Genomic DNA, 20,000 nt, shown 5'->3' on the forward strand with positions numbered 1-20,000 from the left:
GCGAAAGAGAGGATCAGATGAGAACAGTAATAGGACCCGAGGATAGTGGAAAGGCGGTGCCACATTTCACAGTCAAAAGGAACAGGAATCGTGGAACAGGAGCCGGGTGAAATCATGAAGAGATTGGGCCCGCCGCAAAGGAGTAACAGTCAAAAAGGTGGATAAAAAGCGAGGAGGTATGGCCACATAAAAAGAGAGATCTGGACGGAAATTGGCCGATAATAAATCTGTAGACAGATAGATCCATAACAAAAGAGCTTCTTTTCACCAACATCAAGTGAAATACAGAACACAGTATCGATCCCGGCATCCTGAGTTTCTCCTTTTCACTAACAACTCGGGATAAAATCAAATGCTACAAAAGTTGTTCAATATCAATTCTATTTTTAACAAAATAATAGTAATCCTTACACAATACCAAAACATCACTTTTGTTTCTTCTCAGCTTAATGCCAGGTCGGGGTCGCTGTTTTAAATGAGTCTCCTCAGGCTGTTTCTATCTTAAGCGGCATATTTCATAACTGGTTTTGGCAGATATTTCACGAAGGATGCCCTTCGTGACGCCATTCATATAATATGATGAAAGGGTTCACACTTCTCGGGGCATACAATACAATAGTAAATGGGGTTACAAATAGAAAGGAGAGTTATAATTCGTAAATAGATAACTGCACGCCTACACATGGTGTAATATATCCGTTAAGTGTGACTCGTGAAAAGGCGGAATATCGAAGTCACAGCGAGCCAGTTAGTTAATACATTCTATTAATCGGTGGAGGGAGGCAGCAGCAGAAAAACCAACAGAGACCAGGAACAAAACGATCATTCACTTCTCTATGATCCGAGAACAATTTGTTATCGACTTGAACACGGACATGGAATGATAGGAGTAGGAAAACGCCGTATTAAAACGAATTCGTCCGCCCTCTGTCCCTTAGGAAACGTCGGATTCATTTATCATTCAACAGATGGCGACTATTGTCAATGAACTGGACTTCTAGCTAGAAATGCAATAATTTATGTGACACTTAAATTCTGCCGGTAATATTAAATGGTTTCCTCCCTGCCTTACCTTGACAAATGTCAGAATACTACATGTCTTTGTCGGCAAAAACCAATCATTAATAACGCGCTTTAATTTCCCGATAACTCCAGCTTACTGACATTATGAATATACATGTCTTGACTATGAGAGTATGTAATCCTATTATTATCGTTCAGTTTCCAGTGCGTGAAAGAATAACGTTTAGCACCAAAAATAAATAAATAAACAAATAAAATAAAATAAAATAAAAACTACATCGTAGACAGAAGATGTAATCTCGAGATTACAACCAAAAAACTTCATAGTGTCCATCTATAAATATTGCTGACTTAGAACATTTAACTTTACTCTCCAATGAATCTGATGAGATTTGAAGGCGAAAGTGTGTACTTTTATGGCTACGCGGAGCTGACAAATCACCTCAAGAAGTTCTTCTGTTCCTCGGGGAGGGCATACACACGCATTATATATATATATATATATATATATATATATATATATATATATATATATATATATTATATATATATATATATATAAAAGTTTGCACATTTACCTTGATATTTCTTTTCTATAAGAGAACAAACGCACACTATATATATATATATATATATATATATATATATATATATATATATATATATATATATATATATATATATACTAATCAACGCACACTAACAAGTGGAACATTAATAAATTTCTGACTCACGTCATAACCGAACCCAGGTCATTCAACTGAAAGACAAGACCACTGCCAACGAAGCCACAGAAGTCATTATTGAAGCTGGAACGAAAGTACCACTGTACCCAAGGCTTTAAATGGGAAGGCTAACTGCCACGCATGCCAGCGTGCTTTCCTTAACTTCCAGACTTCGCAGTTACCTTGGATATTTTCAGTAAAGCTCTTTATAACCGCCTTATTCAGTTCTTTGCCATTAACACTGAAAAATTACCTTTAATTACCTTTCTCAAGGCATCGTGTAACGTTGCAATAGCCAATATTTTCATTTCTTGCCTGGGGTCAAGAAAAATGGTGTGGGGACAAGCTACCTCAACTTTGAAGACCAACTAAGAAACCAGAAAGCTGTACATACATACATACATACATAATATATGTGTATGAGTGCGTGTGAGTACATGTGCCATTTTTTCGGTAACTCTTCATTTGTATTTACGCTCGAGCTTCATTTAAAACTTAAATTTGAGAGTACTTAAAAATATCTATAGTCTACTTACAAGGAGAGGTGCTAATAAGAAAAGGACGCCGTCGAGGCAACCGCTCAGACTTCACGCAATTACCTGGAAAGAAGAAAACGATCAAAATTACCAAAAATAGACATCGCTCACTGAAGAGATAAAATGTAGTTTCCCATACCATATATTCAAGAAAATCAGATTACAATTTTTAACTACGGAGGCAAAACACTCAATATCTTCTCTGTATAATGTAAATATAAAAAGAGCTGATATTCTTTCCACTTATGAAAACATAAAAAAAAATGCAGGGAGCTATTACTTCACACGGAAAAAAATAACTAAAATATTAAAGAAACACGGAAATGATCACAGTTTCTCAGTAAATCCTCTTATCGGCTCCCTGCCCCCGCAAAAAATTAAATAAATAAATGAACGCAGGTAAATTCCGCACCATAAAAAATTCTCTAGATTGAATGGTTGACCTCAATTACACCCACAGCTAATTAGTGGCAGTTAACGGAGACCTTACTTGGAACAAACCTTGGAACGCTTATAGGAAAATATGGCGTGATATGGACGCGACATCTAAGTAATCAATCATCTCCATTTCTCAACTCACTCTCTCTGTCTCTCTCTCTTTATATATATATATATATATATATATATATATATATATATATATATATATATATATATATATATATATATATATATACTGAACATATTTGCAGAAGAATCAGTAAATTATTTCTTGTTAGGGTAGCCACAAAGAGAAAAAAATTCAGGTACGTAGTATACCCTTTTTGGTCCACCATAGAAATACAAACATTATGTATATATATATATATATATATATATATATATATATGTATATTATATATATATTAGTGACATAATAATATATATATTATATATATAATACTATTATATATATATATATATATATATAGTAATATAGTATATATATATATAAAGGGGGGAGATGAACTAGCGGGTGTTGAGAAAGAACATACCTCTCTCTTACATGGCGTTGCAACGACATATATACTTCAAACTCCGCATACTATAAAGCCGTTCATTATACATTCAAGAAAATCTGATTATTTCCATCAGTTGTAACAGTACTTGACACAAATCCCTTATAACAGCGATGTTGCCAATCAGGTAAATTTCCATCAGCCAATATACTAAAAACGGAAATATCTGATAATTATACAGAAACATCTTCCAAGAGAATTTGATGAATCGCTCCAACGTGGAAAAATGAGGATTACATCGTCGAAACTCTTCTGTTTTTCATTATAGCATAAAGGTACCAAGAGTGCCATAGCTGCCTTTAGCGTACTGGATACAGAGGCTAAACTAGTACTCAGGAACAACGGTTCGGTTGTACTCGGGCATCGAACAGTGCTGCCATTCAAACAAAGGTCTAAAATATTCTTGAGAACTTGATTCAAACTAAGGCCGCTAACGTCTCGGGGAATTAGTATGTATGTGTGTGTGTGTGTGTGTGTGTTCCTGGGAGAAGCTATGAACTTGTTTCCTTTCAAAGCCAATAAGCTTATGTTGACCCATGCAGTGAAATATCTACTGGACTGTTGTTCGATAGTTGTGGGTTCCATGCGAGGTTGAAGGTGAAAGAGAAGGGTGTTTACCTGAACATACATAAGTTACATTACTTCAATGAATCCCCCACCCCCCAACCAAACCATTCGCTTTCATACGAACTTTTATACTATCTAGGGCAGTTATGGCTAGCCAGATTTAGTTACAGGGTTCGCTGAAATGGCCGGTGGAACTAAATGTTGCCTCATTCGGTAGGCTGTCCAGGAACTTGTATTTAGCGTACGCTTAAGTAAGTCTATTGACTGAGTCATTATGGTCACGATACTCTAAAATAGACAGTTCCATGGGTTAGGGACTATAAGAGCAACTGATCTTGCATGAGCAAACTTGGCTGGATAACGATATTCATTAGGTGGAGGTAGAGAGCATTAGACACCAGTTCTAGAATTGTGGAATTGAGGAGCAAAAGTTTCTAGTTTAAATGGCAGCGTTAGAAGATATGGAACCAAGTCCTCTTTTATTTTACAAATGTTAATATCTTATCACATTCATGCCTACGTTAGATAATACCTAGTTTCATGAACTTCAGTACTTCAGCATGGAAGATCATGCAAGCAAAATTGTAAACCATCACATAAAAAAAAAAAATCCTCACTAAATACAGGGTGAAATTAGTCAGATGCTTCTTCAACCTCGCCATAACCTGCTGGGACCCATTACAGTCGACTGACCATCAGTGCTTAGTTCATTGCTCTGGTTAATACTAGGAAAACTGTTTTCTAAGATACGACCTCAGATACAGGCTCCAAGGACTGAACTCTGATCACCTAACTTTTAACACTTCCACAGAGTTAAGTACATCTTAATTTTACCAGACCACTGAGCTGATTAACAGCTCTCCTAGGGCTGGCCCGAAGGATTAGATATTTTTAGTTAACTAGGAACCAATTGGATACCTTGCAACGGGACCCACAGCTTATTGTGGATCCGAACCACATTATATCGAGAAATAAATTTCTATCACCAGAAATAAATTCCTCTGGTTCCGCGTTGGCCGAGCCGAGAATCGAACTTCAGACCACCGGATTGGTAGCCGAGCACGAAATCGAAGGGGGGGGGGGGGGGGGGTGGGGGGGGGGGGGGGGGGGGGGGGGGGGGGGGGGGGGGGGGGACACAATACAATTAAATTCAGAATTGCAATAAAAATATGGGCGCTCATTAACGCCCGAAGTGTTTAGTGTTAAGTGGTTCTGTGCTCTTCACTGAGGAGCCTCAAATCAAAACATGTTTACGTCAAACTCCCAACAAGGAAGTTGTCCACTTGAGGTAATTTCTTAAATTGTCTTATCAAACTTTCATAGAGAGAGAGAGAGAGAGAGAGAGAGAGAGAGAGAGATGATGAGGGAGCGAAGAGACGAGAGAGAGAGAGAGAGAGAGAGAGAGAGCTTATCGCAGTCTCCCTTAAGACAACACCACTAAAATGAAGTTTACAAGCCGTTAAAGCCAAATGGATTAGGTTATGATTTATAATAATGATCCTAAAAAAAGTAACGGGAGAGGTGCGGGAAGGATACAATTAGGGCTTTTTAAGGAGGAAGGAGAAATGACAAACGATTCCTCAACGACTAATTCTTTTCTTAAAAAAAAAACAAATCTGGAAGAAGTTACAAATGTAATATATAAATCAACGAGCAGTAAAAGCTTTATTAACAATTTCATGTGTCTAATTAGAAATTTAGGTGTGCAGACAACACACCTAATTTAATTTATATTTATACAATCACATATTTATGTATGGTTACGTACTAATATAAACCTACAAACTTACAAGTAGCATTTCCTTTCAACAAATAAAAGCACAGACTTCTACGTATAAGAATTTGCCTAATAAATCAAATTTAAAGAAAGAGAAACGAGCAAAAGCAACGGCATTGAGCGCGTGTTTATCATCCCGAATGACGAAACCAAATAATGTCGAATATATACTAGGTTGATCCTGCTGCCACAATCAGTGAAACAGATATTCTGGTTAATATACAAAAGCATAATGAATTAAAGGATAAGTTCCTAACCGTCCCAAACTACTGAGGGAGATGACTCATAAAAACTTGATAATTATATTACGGTCCTTATCGAAAAATACAAAAAAAAAAAAAAAAAAAAAAAACATAAACATAAAAATAAAAATTGTATTACGTTCAACTTATCTACTGACAAAATCTTTAACAAAGATTCCGATAGAAATGAAATAAAACACACAGTATTCTCTCATTAACGTCCACGTGACTTTTTTTGCAACATCACGCAGCGACGAAGCCAACGAATTTCCAAAGAAGTCGCGAATGAGAGATCTACTATATTGATCGAACACGGAAGTTTATTATATCATGCCAGTCCCATGCCCTGATGAGAGAGAAAGGGCAAGTTCAGTAATATATATATATATATATATATATATATATATATATATATATATATATAATATATATATATTACCACACATATCCACAGGTGAAAAATAAGAGACAGGGTGTAGGTCCTGACCGGTTTCGGCTTTATTTTCAAGCCATTGACAAAGGACTGATACATAGTATTAGAATTCACGAGTATATATATATACTACAGAGACAGTACTGACGTGAATTCTAATACTATGTATCAGTCATTTGTCAATGGCTTGAAAATAAAGCCGTGACCGGTTTCGGCTTTATTTTCAAGCCATTGACAAAGGACTGATACATAGTATTAGAATTCTAATACTATGTATCAGTCATTCGTCAATGCTTGAAAATAAAGCCGTGACCGGTTTCGGACCTACACCCTGTCTCTTATTTTTCACCTGTGGATATGTGTGATAAATGAATCACGTGCTAAAGTGATATATCATATATATATATTACATATATCTATGAATTATATTAATAATATATAATATATAATATATTTTTTATATATATATATTATATATATATGTGTGTGTGTGTATATATACACACACACACACACACACACAACACACATATATATATATATAGTATATATATATATATATATATATATATATATATACTATATATATTATGACGACGATAGCAAGCGATAGAGCTTTCCTTGTTTACGATCCAAGCTGGGACTCTCATAATGTTATTCATCCATGAGCAGATGATTAAAAAGTGTAAAGGTTACTTAGCAAAATCAAAAAGGGTGAAGAAATAATCTACAGATATGCAACTGCATTGTAGGTTGCTGTTTATAACAATCACTTAAAATCTAAAGGCCTTCATCTCTTTAGAAGGGGTGGCTGCTTGAATTGTTACCCTTTTGTTTCTAAGAGTTCACTTAAAGGAATAATCTTAAAGGCTAGTTCGCTTTCTAATTAACAAATGGCAACGACATACTCCAAAGACTGGCTCATCCCATGAACCATACACATTTCCTAAATACTCCTAGTTTGTCTTGCAAATACCTAGGTTTTGCAGATAACAAAAATTCTTCGTTCCGGATACCAGTTACTTAATTCTATGAATGGCACAAGAAATAAGGATTGCTTTCTTTTGAATGCTTATGTTGTTTGTCTTTTATATTTATAATTGTTTGAAACTTAAATTTTCGAAAGCTTTTCCTGACAAATACTGTTTGAAGGTACGGGGGCCTTGGAAGTGTGAAGTTTACCTCATCGAATTATGAGACAAATCAATTCATTTAAACAGAAGAAGACAATAAACATAATTTTGCATGACGAAAATTACCAGTTGCTTCAATTAGTGAATTTCGACATGTCAAGGCACTTGAACAGAAGTGTAGCTTCAAGGGAAGGAAAGGGCAGTTGAATCATCATGGCACTTACCAACATAACTCATATTAGAAGAGATAAAACGCTAAAAATATTACAATTCTGAATCATAACCGCAAGGCTGCCTTTAGGCTTCACACAATGAACAAAATAAGCATTGTAGTGGGCGGCCACAACAACCCCTCAATCCCTTTCCCTTATCCTTCCCAACTCGCCCAAAATGAGTACGGCCCAAACCCCCTGGGGCAGGCATACTCCACCAGCAGGCATAGCAGACCCCCAGCAGGCATTAAAACTCGCACGACAACCGCGAGGGTCCTCTGATTTAAGACCTCCTGTGACTCGGTTATGGACGTTAAGGCTGTCAAAAAGACGTTGAAATATCACTTAAAACTCCCTCCTTGAATACAAGAGTGCCTATTTCGGATGGCTGGCAAGGACGGTGTTCTTTATTGGATTAGTAAAACAAAAAGAAATGTTATTGTTGCAGGTAAGGATGGTGTAATGGCATCATATATGAAAAACTCGTTTCAAATTTTTAGTGCTCGAAGTCAACTTATGTTTTTTTTTTCCAATAAAAAAAACTTGTTTCCCTCTCCTCTCCAACTCAAGGGTTTAGCTTAACTCTCTCTCTCTCTCTCTCTCTCTCTCTCTCTCTCTCTCTCTCTCTCTCTCTCTCTCTCTCTCTCTCTCTCTCATATGAGTTTACTGACAAATATTGCTAATATTTCTCTTTCTTGAGCTTATGACAAAAAAATGTTTAAGAGACAATATGTGGCTGAGAATATGCAATCGCTGAAAACAGGGTTGCGTAAGATGTTAATAAGTGAATAACCACGAAGGGGACACAGCTTAGGTAGGAATTGCCTCTCTCTCTCTCTCTCTCTCTCTCTCTCTCTCTCTCTCAGTTTCATTTCCACGGCCACAACAATATAACGCCGAGCATTATTATTGTTTATGTTTCTCATTATATCCAGGCACTGCTGGATGCGGTCCATTGTAGATGTCTTTTTATTTCTTTTTCTATCCCTCACTACGTTAAATAATAAAGTTATCTCTTTCACGTTCCCTCAATTTTATATATATATATATATATATAATATATATATATATATATATATATATATATATACATACACACACACACACACACACACAAAGATCGTTTAATATCAAATTCGCCGTACCTTGGGAATAACTTGCACCCAAACATAATTATAATTGGCCAGTCCTGTGCTGGCCACAATTCAAAATTCACTACATTACCAGCTAATATTTATGATTATAAGAAGTAACGTGTAAATGTGACAAAAATTCACTACATTACCAACACCTAGATAGACTAACTTTGAAAATCTCGTTTTTTAATCATTTTTACGTAGTTACTCTGGATCAAACTAGAAATGAATATTTCTTTCGTTCAGAGTGCCACTATTATATTTCTTTGTTTGCTTTTTAATTCCTTGCAGATAAAGAAAGGAGGTCTATAGTTTTCCCCTCCGCTTGTCTGTCTGTAATTGTTCATCACGCTTACTTTTTATCATCTCACCTTTTCCTACAGTGCTAACTGGATCCTTGAAACCTGGCACAAATATAGGCCAGCGTGTATAGATGTCCGCCTACTCTCGACTTGTCTGGCCGTCAGTGTAACCGTCACACCTCCCTTGTCATTCAAAGTCCAAAAAGGATCACGGTCAAAACTGTTTCAATGGCAGACCATCATGCAAAGATGTGTATGAAAGGAGATCGTTTGTCCGCCCTGTCTGTCCATCAGGTTGTCTGTAAGGCTTTCAACTGTCATCGCATGGTTGGACCATCATGCCCGTCTGTCTATTCGTCAGCGTCTCATATGTCATCACAATTCCTAAAAGCAGACCATCATACCAATATTGAATAGTGGGTAGGTATCTTCCGTCTCTCAGTCCATCTGCTTAACTATTTGTCATTCATAAGCAACCATATGAGAATAAAATATTATGACCATCTGTGAAGCGCTCATTACTTCAGGTATTATTGTTTACCTGTATCAAAACTATTTACCTATTTATCTATTGCTGTTTCGCCGACACCTGACTTCGTAAGAAGGCACACTATGCGCAGATGTGTTGTGTATGTCAGTTGTCAGCGTGTATCATCTCAGGGCTCTTACATATGAAATTGTGATTTAAAATCCCATAGATTTTGCACTTAACTGTATAACTTTTGGAGTACGAGATGCTGACTTCACAGTACTTAGTACTACTATAACGGTCAGGTAACGCCGAGACTACGGATTAAAATTTTGGCAATGACCGAGGGCTTCATTTTGAAAGTATCTGCTACCTGGCGCATCCATTTTTCATACACATCTTGTTAGGTGAAACATATATTGAGAACATTTAATTACTCAAGAACTATAATACCGTCTTTCTTACACTGCATCAGCTGAAATGTTCACAGACTGGAGTTGATCGGGGCAAGTCAGCTACAAGTAGCTCATGAGGTATAAGCACTAAGATTTACGTTATACTCGAAGGACTTAAAAAGCTCAAATAATAAAATCATAATAATATAGCTATACCAGCACCAGCCGCAAACCAAAGACGAATCCGACCTACGTCTAAAGAAATAATACCAGCACTGATTACGACCACTCCTTGACCTGGACCTGAAATCCTATCCTGTTAATTTTAATGCCAGTATACCTGAATGACACCAGAATCCTGTTTTAATAAAAGATTATCTTCAGCATTTATTTTAATAGAAATTCCCAATATTGTCTGTTTGTTTGTTTGTAGGGTGTTTTTACGTTGCATGGAACCAGTGGTTATTCAGCAACGGGACCAACGGCTTTACGTGACTTCCGAACCACGTCGAGAGTGAACTTCTATCACCAGACATACACATCTCTCACACATCAATGGAATGCCCAAGAATCAAACTCGCGGTCACCGAGGTGGTACGCCAACACCAGACCGACCAAGCCACTGAGGCGCTGAAACTCCCAATATGAATATTAGCCAGTTAGTCAGAAACATCGCTGTGCCAGAGAAGCGGATGAAAAGAAAAATAGGAAAAACAATAATTAAAATCAACACGGTCAATTCTGCCATTCTCTATAATAATAATAATAATAATAATAATAATAATAATAATAATAATAATAATAACTATTATTATTATTATGTTTTAAATCGTATTTCATTTAGTGGCAGATATATAAAATAAACTTCTATTCCAACTATATCAGAGGCGTCGCAACGTCGTGATTCAAATCCGGATTTTCCTCCTTCAGCAGGGGCCGCTCAATTCATAGGTCACCGCATTCCATAACCTATGACTCGACATAAAACACGATAGTGGCATTTCCTCAGCATTTTCTCATCAGCATCATTTAGGAAAAAAATGCGAGTTCTAGGAAATGATTCAAGCTGACAAACGTAAGGGAAACTCTCTCTCTCTCTCTCTCTCTCTCTCTCTCTCTCTCTCTCTCTCTCTCTCTCTCTCTCTCTCTCTCTCTCTCTCTCTCACAAACACACAGGAAATACTTAGAGCAAACACACACAAACAATGTTTTCTTATAGTTTAGCCATTTAAATCGTTTCTCTGTACTGCTATCATATCCATCGCAACTCTCACATTTAGAGCTTGGAATTCGTAAACCTTGATTGATGTTAGAAAGTGATGCCAAAAATAATAACAAATATTAATTAGAAACATACCATGACTTCCTCTCTCTCTCTCTCTCTCTCTCTCTCTCTCTCTCTCTCTCTCTCTCTCTCTCCGTGTTCGTGTATGTCTTGAAATTTCATCACGCTCGCCAGTAAATTCCTTCCCAATATTGACATTCTTGTCGAACAAGAGAGGTTTCTTAAGCTCAAGTTAGTGCTTTTAATAACCGTAAGCTTTGCACTACAACAATAAGGCAGGATAAGCAAGGAAAATTTGTACACGAGGAGGAACATTCATCAAAAATGAATTTAAGGATGGGAAGTAAAGGGGGTTTTCCCACACGAAGCAATGTATAGAGATGCATCCAGTTACTGACACAGGTGTGAACATTTGTTAATACTTTAGACCTTATGATGTTGAAGATTACTGGATTTATAACAACTGACATAAACTTATATAAAATGGCACATTGTGCCGTGTACCAACAAATGAACTCTAAAGAAATAAAAGATAAATTCTGTATATAAATACAGAATGTTGTATATGAAATACGACTGAGAGATGAGAACTGCTGTTAGTGGTATATGAATGTGAAAGTGCATAAGAAAAATGAAAGTAAGGGGGATACAACAGGTAAAAAAAAAACACTAGTGAGACTGGAAATGAAAATGGGGTGCAATTTATTAAATTCAGCGATGCAAAAATTTGGCAATAGGAGATGCCTTTTTCCAAGAAAACGCCATCCAAATATAATCCTGAACGTTTCCAGATGGCAGTCATATAAACCTAAGGGGTCACACAATCATTAACTGAGAAGGGAGAGACCGAGAATACTAAGGAGTGTTAACAGCTACAGAACAGCAAATGTCAGCATTGATCACCAACTTGTTTTTGACACACGAAAACTGAAATTAAAGGTACCAGCAAACACGTCGATGGGGCTTAACTAATTTAATATAAAAGCGCTTCTTGAAGATGAAAATCAACAGGCTTTTATAATTTCAGGTCGAAACAGACCTGCTTGTTTGTTTGTTTGTATGGTGTTTTTACGTTGCTAGGAACCAGTGGTTATCCAGCAACGGGACCAACGGTTTTACGTAACTTCCGAACCACGTCGAGAGTGAACTTCTATCACCAGAAATGCACATCTCTCACACATCAATGGAATGCCCTAGAGTCGAACTCGCTGCCACCGAGGTGACAGGCCAAGACCATACCGATCACGTCACTGAGGCGCTGAAACAGACCTGCTATTCTACAAAACATGTCTGAAGAGGAGCAGGCAATCGATGAGGACTGGTTTAATAACTAGAATGTTTATTAGTCTGCTGGAAAAGAAGTAGCGGGTTATGGGCTAACAAGATAGAAGCCTTGGATATTGGAAGAGACTTTGGATACAATAATGAATACACAGAAAAAATTAAAAGTCCAGAAATTTCAAGGAGGAGATAAAGAACGCTAGGTAGAGCATGTTAAGCACTTCAGTCTAGACAGTCAAGTTAAACGACGCTGAAGAAGAGGCAAGAAAGAATTGGTTGCCAACCAGGCTGTTGGTACTGACATACCCTTCCATTCAGAGAGTGCCATTGGTGTTAGGGGAACCAACAAAATTTTGAATTAAACGTCCATGAGAGAAAAGAAGAAAATACTTGTCAAAAACATGATCATTCTTATGAGCTCATTTAGAAGAAACAATTATTTAAACTTCCTATGATCTTCGCACGATTTCACTCTTGCTTTTCTATTTACTTTTCCTATTTCAAGTTATATTCTCATCTTGTTTCCATTAATCCTAAAATCCTTCAGTCATAACAAGTCTCAATTTTTCGTAGTTTAATTTTCTCTCTCTATCATTGTTATTGGTATTGTATTAATCTCTCAGGCCACCAGTTACATCGGCTTTCAAGTAAATAATTCCAAAGACTTATGATTTCTAATAACAATTATATGAAGCATCAACAATATCACAATAATACAGAATAAATACAAAATTCTTTATGTTACGGTGTCATTTCCATTTCACTCAGCTCCTCTTTAGGTCACTGGTCAGGCCACCCAGCAGAATAAAAGTCAGCATGAACTGGTGCTATTAACAGGGACTTCACCTTTATTCAGAAGTATGAGCTGCATAAAGAAAATCTTTAATCGTCTTCCAAAGTACGACGTAAATTACTGACGCCTCCTGGAAACCACACCCAAGCAAAATGCAGGTTCGGTTACATAAATTCTTAATGCGTCTTTACTTGTACCTCAATACAAAACGCCAATGGATGTGCCCAAACTATTAACGTTTATTTCAAAGCAAGTCTAAACAAAAAGCGCAAGCATGTTCGCAAATTATTAATGTCGCTTTCAAAGCAAGTCGAAAAAATGCGGATGGAAGTACGTTAATAATTAAGTCTCCTTCAAAGCATTTCGTTTGATTTAGACGCGACTACATACATTATTCGCTGTTCTTTGAAAACGTTTAAAATAAAGTGTAGATGCACCTACGTCACTTATTCCCGCCAATTTAAATGTGAGTTTAGAGAGAGAGAGAGAGAGAGAGAGAGAGAGAGAGAGAGAGAGAGAGAGAGAGAGAGAGAGACCCTAAATAGCATCCGTACCGAGATGACTTACCCGGGGCTCAATCAAAGAGCTGAAAACATCCAGTCTCTTGGGAATGCGCTTCCTAGGCTCCAATATAACCACGCAAAATTTATGTTGATCAAAGACCGCGGACAGAGAGAGAGAGAGAGAGAGAGAGAGAGAGAGAGAGAGAGAGAGAGAGAGAGAGAGAGACTTAAATAGGATCAAGATATTACATCGAGTGGAAATAAGTGTGAAACGTCTGCCAGTCACACGCAAAAAAAATAAAAAAAAATAAAAAAAGATAAAAAAAAAATAAAGGAAATTTTTGCTCTTCTGTGAAATGTTCTCGTTGGAGAATATTGTTTACCTATTTTCTATTTATTCCACCATACCTAGATTTGGAGGATTTGTAAGGGTCTCTCCCGAGAGACTCCAAAATGCAAGCCATATTGATATACCATGAAAAAATTTATTTTCTCAAAAAGTAAAAAAACGGTAAAAATAATAAAAATGCATAAAGGAACTATGTGAGTTTCACACATACGTCTAATAACAGTAGTAACAGTGACAGTAATCAACATTATAAAACCAATAAAAAATATTGAAAAAAGCATGATGCGCTTTTTTATCTCTACACAAATTGTTTAGATTCGACTTTGATAGTAGCAAGAGTCAAGTCAGTCTAGGCAGGAGGAATTTAAAGGCTACAATGACAAAGTTTTACATTAAAACAGAGGAGGATGTTCATTAAAACAGTTTAATCTACAATTCTTTCATATGATTTCATACAGAGAGAGAGAGAGAGAGAGAGAGAGAGAGAGAGAGAGAGAGAGAGAGAGAGAGAGAGAGAGATTCTTTCAAGTATAAGAGCACTATTACTACACCACTTCTCTAACGACGAATATTCCAAAATTCAGGGCGCCACTGATTTGACGGAGATGGAGATAAAATATGTCTTAAAAATTAAAGTTCTAATTTAATTTCCTTTTATGGTCGTTACATCCTGTTGCACATACATTCAAACATGGTATAGAATGATTTTAACTTTCCATGAACGATCGTCCATACCAAGGAGCACTAATCGTTCACTCACTCCATTATTTTTATCAAATACGTACACCACTGAAACAATAAATAATAAGTCTCGAATAAAAAAATAAAAAAAATATAAAAAACAGTGGGGGTTGGGGTTAAGGATAGTATCGACGAAAATAACAAAAGATGGATGACTATAGGAATTAGTGGGAATACGACAAGAGTTCATTCAAAATGACAATCATACAAAAAAAAAAAAAAAAAAAAATGCCCCCTAAAACAAAACCAAAAAAATTTAAGTTGAATATACATAAGACATTGGTTTAAAAATTGTATTTCTTCTTAATACACCATGACAATGACAATTTTTGTAGAGTTACTTGAAACAAAAATCTATTTCCCGTTTAAAACACGAAAGAAATAAAATAACAAACTGTAAACCAAATTAAGTGTTTTCAATCGATTCCAAAGATACCCCTCGCTAAATAACACCTATCAGCTTGAAACTTACACTCCCTAAATGCTGTACACTAAAAATCGAATAATTAACACAATTACGAGATCCAATTCACTGCATGACAAACAAGGCAAATAAAACTAGCTCCACAAAAAATATCATAAGAACAGAAAAAAAATATTTTATTCCTTTTCAGAAAGATGTTACCGCACCTCTGTCGTGAAATATTTTGGGAAAATTACCAACTGTTCTAGGACTAACTAACTGCCAAGTACATATTCACTACCTAGGTCAAAAGCACCACAACGGGGCTTAAGGGTATAATCCTTATACCTAGCAAGTGTCAAGTATCAAATAAACGGGAGTAGAAAACAGACCCGTTAAAATCTAATACAAATAAATTTTTTTCGTAAAAAGATGCATGCTGAGGTACCGAATGAAAAAAGTCTAAAACTATAAGAGAGGTATTCCGATTTTACTGAATGTTAATGTCTAATAGATTATAACAACGGTAAAAGTGTTATGAAGTTTGTGTTTGAATCATCTTTCGTAAAATTTGTTCAAAATTAAATACCAGTCTGAAAAAATTACACTGTTGAAATTTATGAAAAGCTTCATTTTCAAAATATGGGTATTTGATTACATCTTGATTTGCATTTATCTATTTTTTTGCTATATCGACGGACAATAAAATATAAATACAGTGCAAAGTAAAATTATACCATCCCAATTCACATCATCCTGAAAACAAATTCTTTATTTTCACGTCGTCATGAATTTATCTTGACCAATCAAGGTCATACGGAGTTTTCTTCAAGCAAGCAGGCGCAAAATAATAAAAAATATATATATATATAATCCAAAACATCTTCATACAGTCTTATCTGGTAGCCGTTCTCCAACTATTCCTGGCGTCAACACCTGAAATCAAATTGCTACTCCATCGCCAATCATTCGCAGAAGTCTTGCTATACAGATGAACACTCAAAAGACAATTCTATTTCTATTATGCAGATGAACAACAAACAACGCCCTGACATTCGCCTAAAACGGATGAGACGCACAACAACGGTAGATAAACTATTTTATGTTGCACTAGCACGCACAAACACACGCACGGCTACACAAGCACATACACACCTGTGACTGAAGAACATCAAAGTACAAGCCCTGTAACAATAACACCTTTGAGGCTCTTCTGTCCCTCCATTGACAAAAGAGCCTTTGGATCAAAAGCGCGATATCTATACCGTCGTTGTATTCCCATTTTTTTCCAGATGGGAGCACGTTATTCAATAATATTTAGCGCAAGGCATCGTCTCGCAGCACGCGTTCTTTCCACTGGCGGCGGCGTTCTGTCTCCCCTCACCGACGACGGATGGCTCCTTCCTTCTATCCTCAGCAGCGGATACAAACTCGGAGGCTTCTCCTCCAGTCATACGAGTTAAGCTCATAACTATAAATCCGCGGATTATTTTTGTTTTGAATTCCCTCGCCTGTGACATACGAAAGAAATGTCCGTCCCTTTAAGCCGACAGTGTAGGAGACACGGGATAACGAAGACTGCTAAAAGGAGGGGAGCGAGAGGGGACGGAGGTCCTTCGAGTTCTCAAAACAGGAGTCCCTATCGTATTTTCCCTCATACAAAAGGAGCGATGGTCAATGTTGCAGCAGATCAAGCGTGCTATTGATTCGCATAACACTTTTTTCCAACTCGACCGTCGGCAATGCAACGAATGGCGCCGTCGAAATCTCCTCCTCCTTTGAATACGGTAGACGAAAACGAAAGCCTTCAGGTTCTCTGATGGGGTTCATCACAGAAGTGACGTCGAGTAAATTCAAAGAGGCGACTTTGCCATTATTAGGACTGATAAAAAAGTCACTCGACGGCTTTGTAAGACAACAGTAGCCTGTCCAGCATTTGCTAGATCGGCATCGGCGGCGTCTAACGGTCATTCGAGAGCGCCGGCTGAGCCTTCGACAACTGGTGAAAGAAAGCGGGCGATCAAATGGATTCCTCTGGAAAAGGTTCCGGCATCAATCAGCTCAAGAGGACGATCAAGGAATGCGCCCCACACACTTGTTTGCTGCTGCTGCTGCTGCACCAAAAGGAGTTGTTTGAAATACAGAGGTCCTAATATAGCGTACACAAAGCGATGGCTGATTTCTGTCATGTTAATAAAGCCAGCCTGCGTACATTGCATCAAACGTTCATCTGCACGAAAAGGTATGAATACACAAACACATATAAATAAATATATATATATATATATATATATATATATATATATATATATATATATATATATATATATAGACGGATAGATATAAACGTTAACTATCTTATTCATATTTCCTTTATCCTGACGACTTCTCCCAGCAGTTGGCCAACTACGTTGTCCTTCATATATATATATATATATATATATATATATATTATATATATATATATATATATATATATATATATATATATATATATATCCTTACGACAAGGGACAAGGTAGTTGGCCAACTGTTGGGAGTCGTCGTCAGGATAAATATGAATAAGATAGTTAACGTTTATATATATCGGTATATATTATATATATATATATATATATATATATATATGTGTGTGTGTGTGTGTGTGTGTGTGTATATTCATACCTTTTCGTCTTTGATGCGATGGGATTGTGTGTTGGTGTGTGTGGATGTAATGTGTGTGGTGGGTGTGTGTGTGGGTGTATGTATGTGTATTATAATATATAAAAAAATAAAAATAATATAAAAAATATATAATTAAATATATATAATATTATATATATATTAATATACACACATACATAACACGTATGGTATAATAATAATAAAATATAATATATATATACATACACGTAATATAATATAATAATATAATTATATAATAGATAATATATATATCATATATATATATATATTTCATATATAAATAATACGTGTAATATATATATTCATATATAACTTTTTTATATCTCCATTACATGTCCTTTGCATGCATATAAAAATGTACTCTCTCTCTCTCTCTCTCTCTCTCTCTCTCTCTCTCTCTCTCTCTCAAAAATACTGGTGTTGTAGCAGAAACCAACCCAATGCTAAAGTTTGCCAGGTAAAATTGTTTTGATGTCATGGGTGACGGGAAGGACTAACTGCCCGTGAAATAAATGATTGAGTGCGGCGCTTTGACCGTCACAGCTTGGCAGAAAAGTTTTAATTGGTCCTTCCAAGGACACACACACATACGCATGTACATATGACTATGTATACAGACACTAATATATAAATATGTGTGTGTGTGTAAAATGTTATGATTATAGATTATTTCGCGAATTTCGATAAACATGGATAATGCATTACTGAGGGAGGTATTCGTGCAATGTGTGTGTGTGTGTAAATGAACATTGCAAAGACAAAATTCCTTCCATATGCAAAGTTTTAGCTCGACGATCATGGTCATTTAGACTTCTACCCTTCATAAGACTATGCAAAAAATGAGAAACCGGGTACCCACACCAACAGACCAAATGCCATTCTATCTTCCAGAGGCCAAAAAGAGTAGGGTAACCTGATAGATTCGGATAAGTGAAAAGCCCACTGGCTCCTACGTAGCATCCCAGATGTCTCCTTCCAAATCGAAGGGCAGTCATGAAACATGAGATAATCTTTACGTCAAATTGAATCGGCCACTTTTGAGCAATTCGATGAATATATTGTTTAATGAAAACGAGTACGCTCTGACAAAACATACATTAAATTATCCAAGTTATCATTTGGATGGACAAGAAATTTAATGCATTTTTTGTCATTGAACTAAAACATTAAAATAATACTAAGAGTTCATGGTATTAATAGTCAATATAACAAACTTGCATGTCCCGGTAATGTCACAAAAAATGTAGTATACGAGGTCGTCTCCAGTATGTCTTTCGCCAATATATTTAGAACCAAATTCAGAGGCAACTAGTATATAAGTCCTGAAATAATTATATCAATGCCTCTAATTTCACTGATCTAGTCCATTTAAATAATATTGTTAGTGCCAAAATATAATACAAAATATAATAAAAGTATTCACAAAAAGTACTCAGATTATCATGTTAATTTTACATTCAAACAATTTCTATATCAACAACTGACCGATTTTAATTACGATGCAATATATATATATATATACATATTGGAGTAGGGAGGCGCGTTCTGTCTTTCATCCATTTATTAGCTCCGACGTTTCGTATCAGTTGCAAAACACACATAGATGCCAGTCATTTTAATATTGTAGGAAGAACCCGACATATAGAGACGAACTAACCACCCTTGAATCAATAATGATTAAGCTAACTGTACCTTCTCTTAACCACCAATCGTCTTCCACCCAACTGTTTATTGCCTAATTACCTGTTGTTTTGTTTACACTCCCTTCCATAACAATTTTTCGTGTCAGTTCTCCTTACGCTACCGCTGTGGGTAGGTGTCTTGTTCGTTTTATTATTATTATTATTATTATTATTATTATTATTATTATTATTATTATTATTATTATTATTATTATTATTTTTTAATTAGTTTCTCTGTATTTGCTCCTAGCCCTTTCACTGTTATTCTGTGTTTCTGTTTTTACTGTTTTTATTCTTAATTTATTAAAAAGGTTTTTAATTTTGGTGTTG

At 36.1% G+C, this 20,000-nt stretch overlaps 1 protein-coding gene across 6 annotated transcripts in view; it reads right to left on the reverse strand.

Moving 5' to 3' along the window:
- LOC135224836 (uncharacterized) overlaps positions 1–20,000 on the reverse strand; it is a 634,596-nt gene that overhangs the window by 320,529 nt on the left and 294,067 nt on the right. For 3 of the 6 annotated variants that reach the window (XM_064264186.1, XM_064264160.1, XM_064264179.1), the window contains one exon: positions 2,285–2,347. The exons of the other annotated variants lie outside the window; for them this stretch is intronic. Coding sequence is in view for 1 of the 3 variants with exons in the window: in XM_064264160.1 (XP_064120230.1) it covers positions 2,285–2,347 (63 nt within the window). In the remaining 2 variants the exon portion in view is untranslated. The remainder of the gene's footprint in view (positions 1–2,284; positions 2,348–20,000) is intronic. 6 annotated transcript variants of the gene reach the window in all.

Source organism: Macrobrachium nipponense, chromosome 20 (assembly GCF_015104395.2).
Source record: "Macrobrachium nipponense isolate FS-2020 chromosome 20, ASM1510439v2, whole genome shotgun sequence".
Classification (NCBI taxonomy): Eukaryota; Metazoa; Arthropoda; class Malacostraca; order Decapoda; family Palaemonidae; genus Macrobrachium; species Macrobrachium nipponense.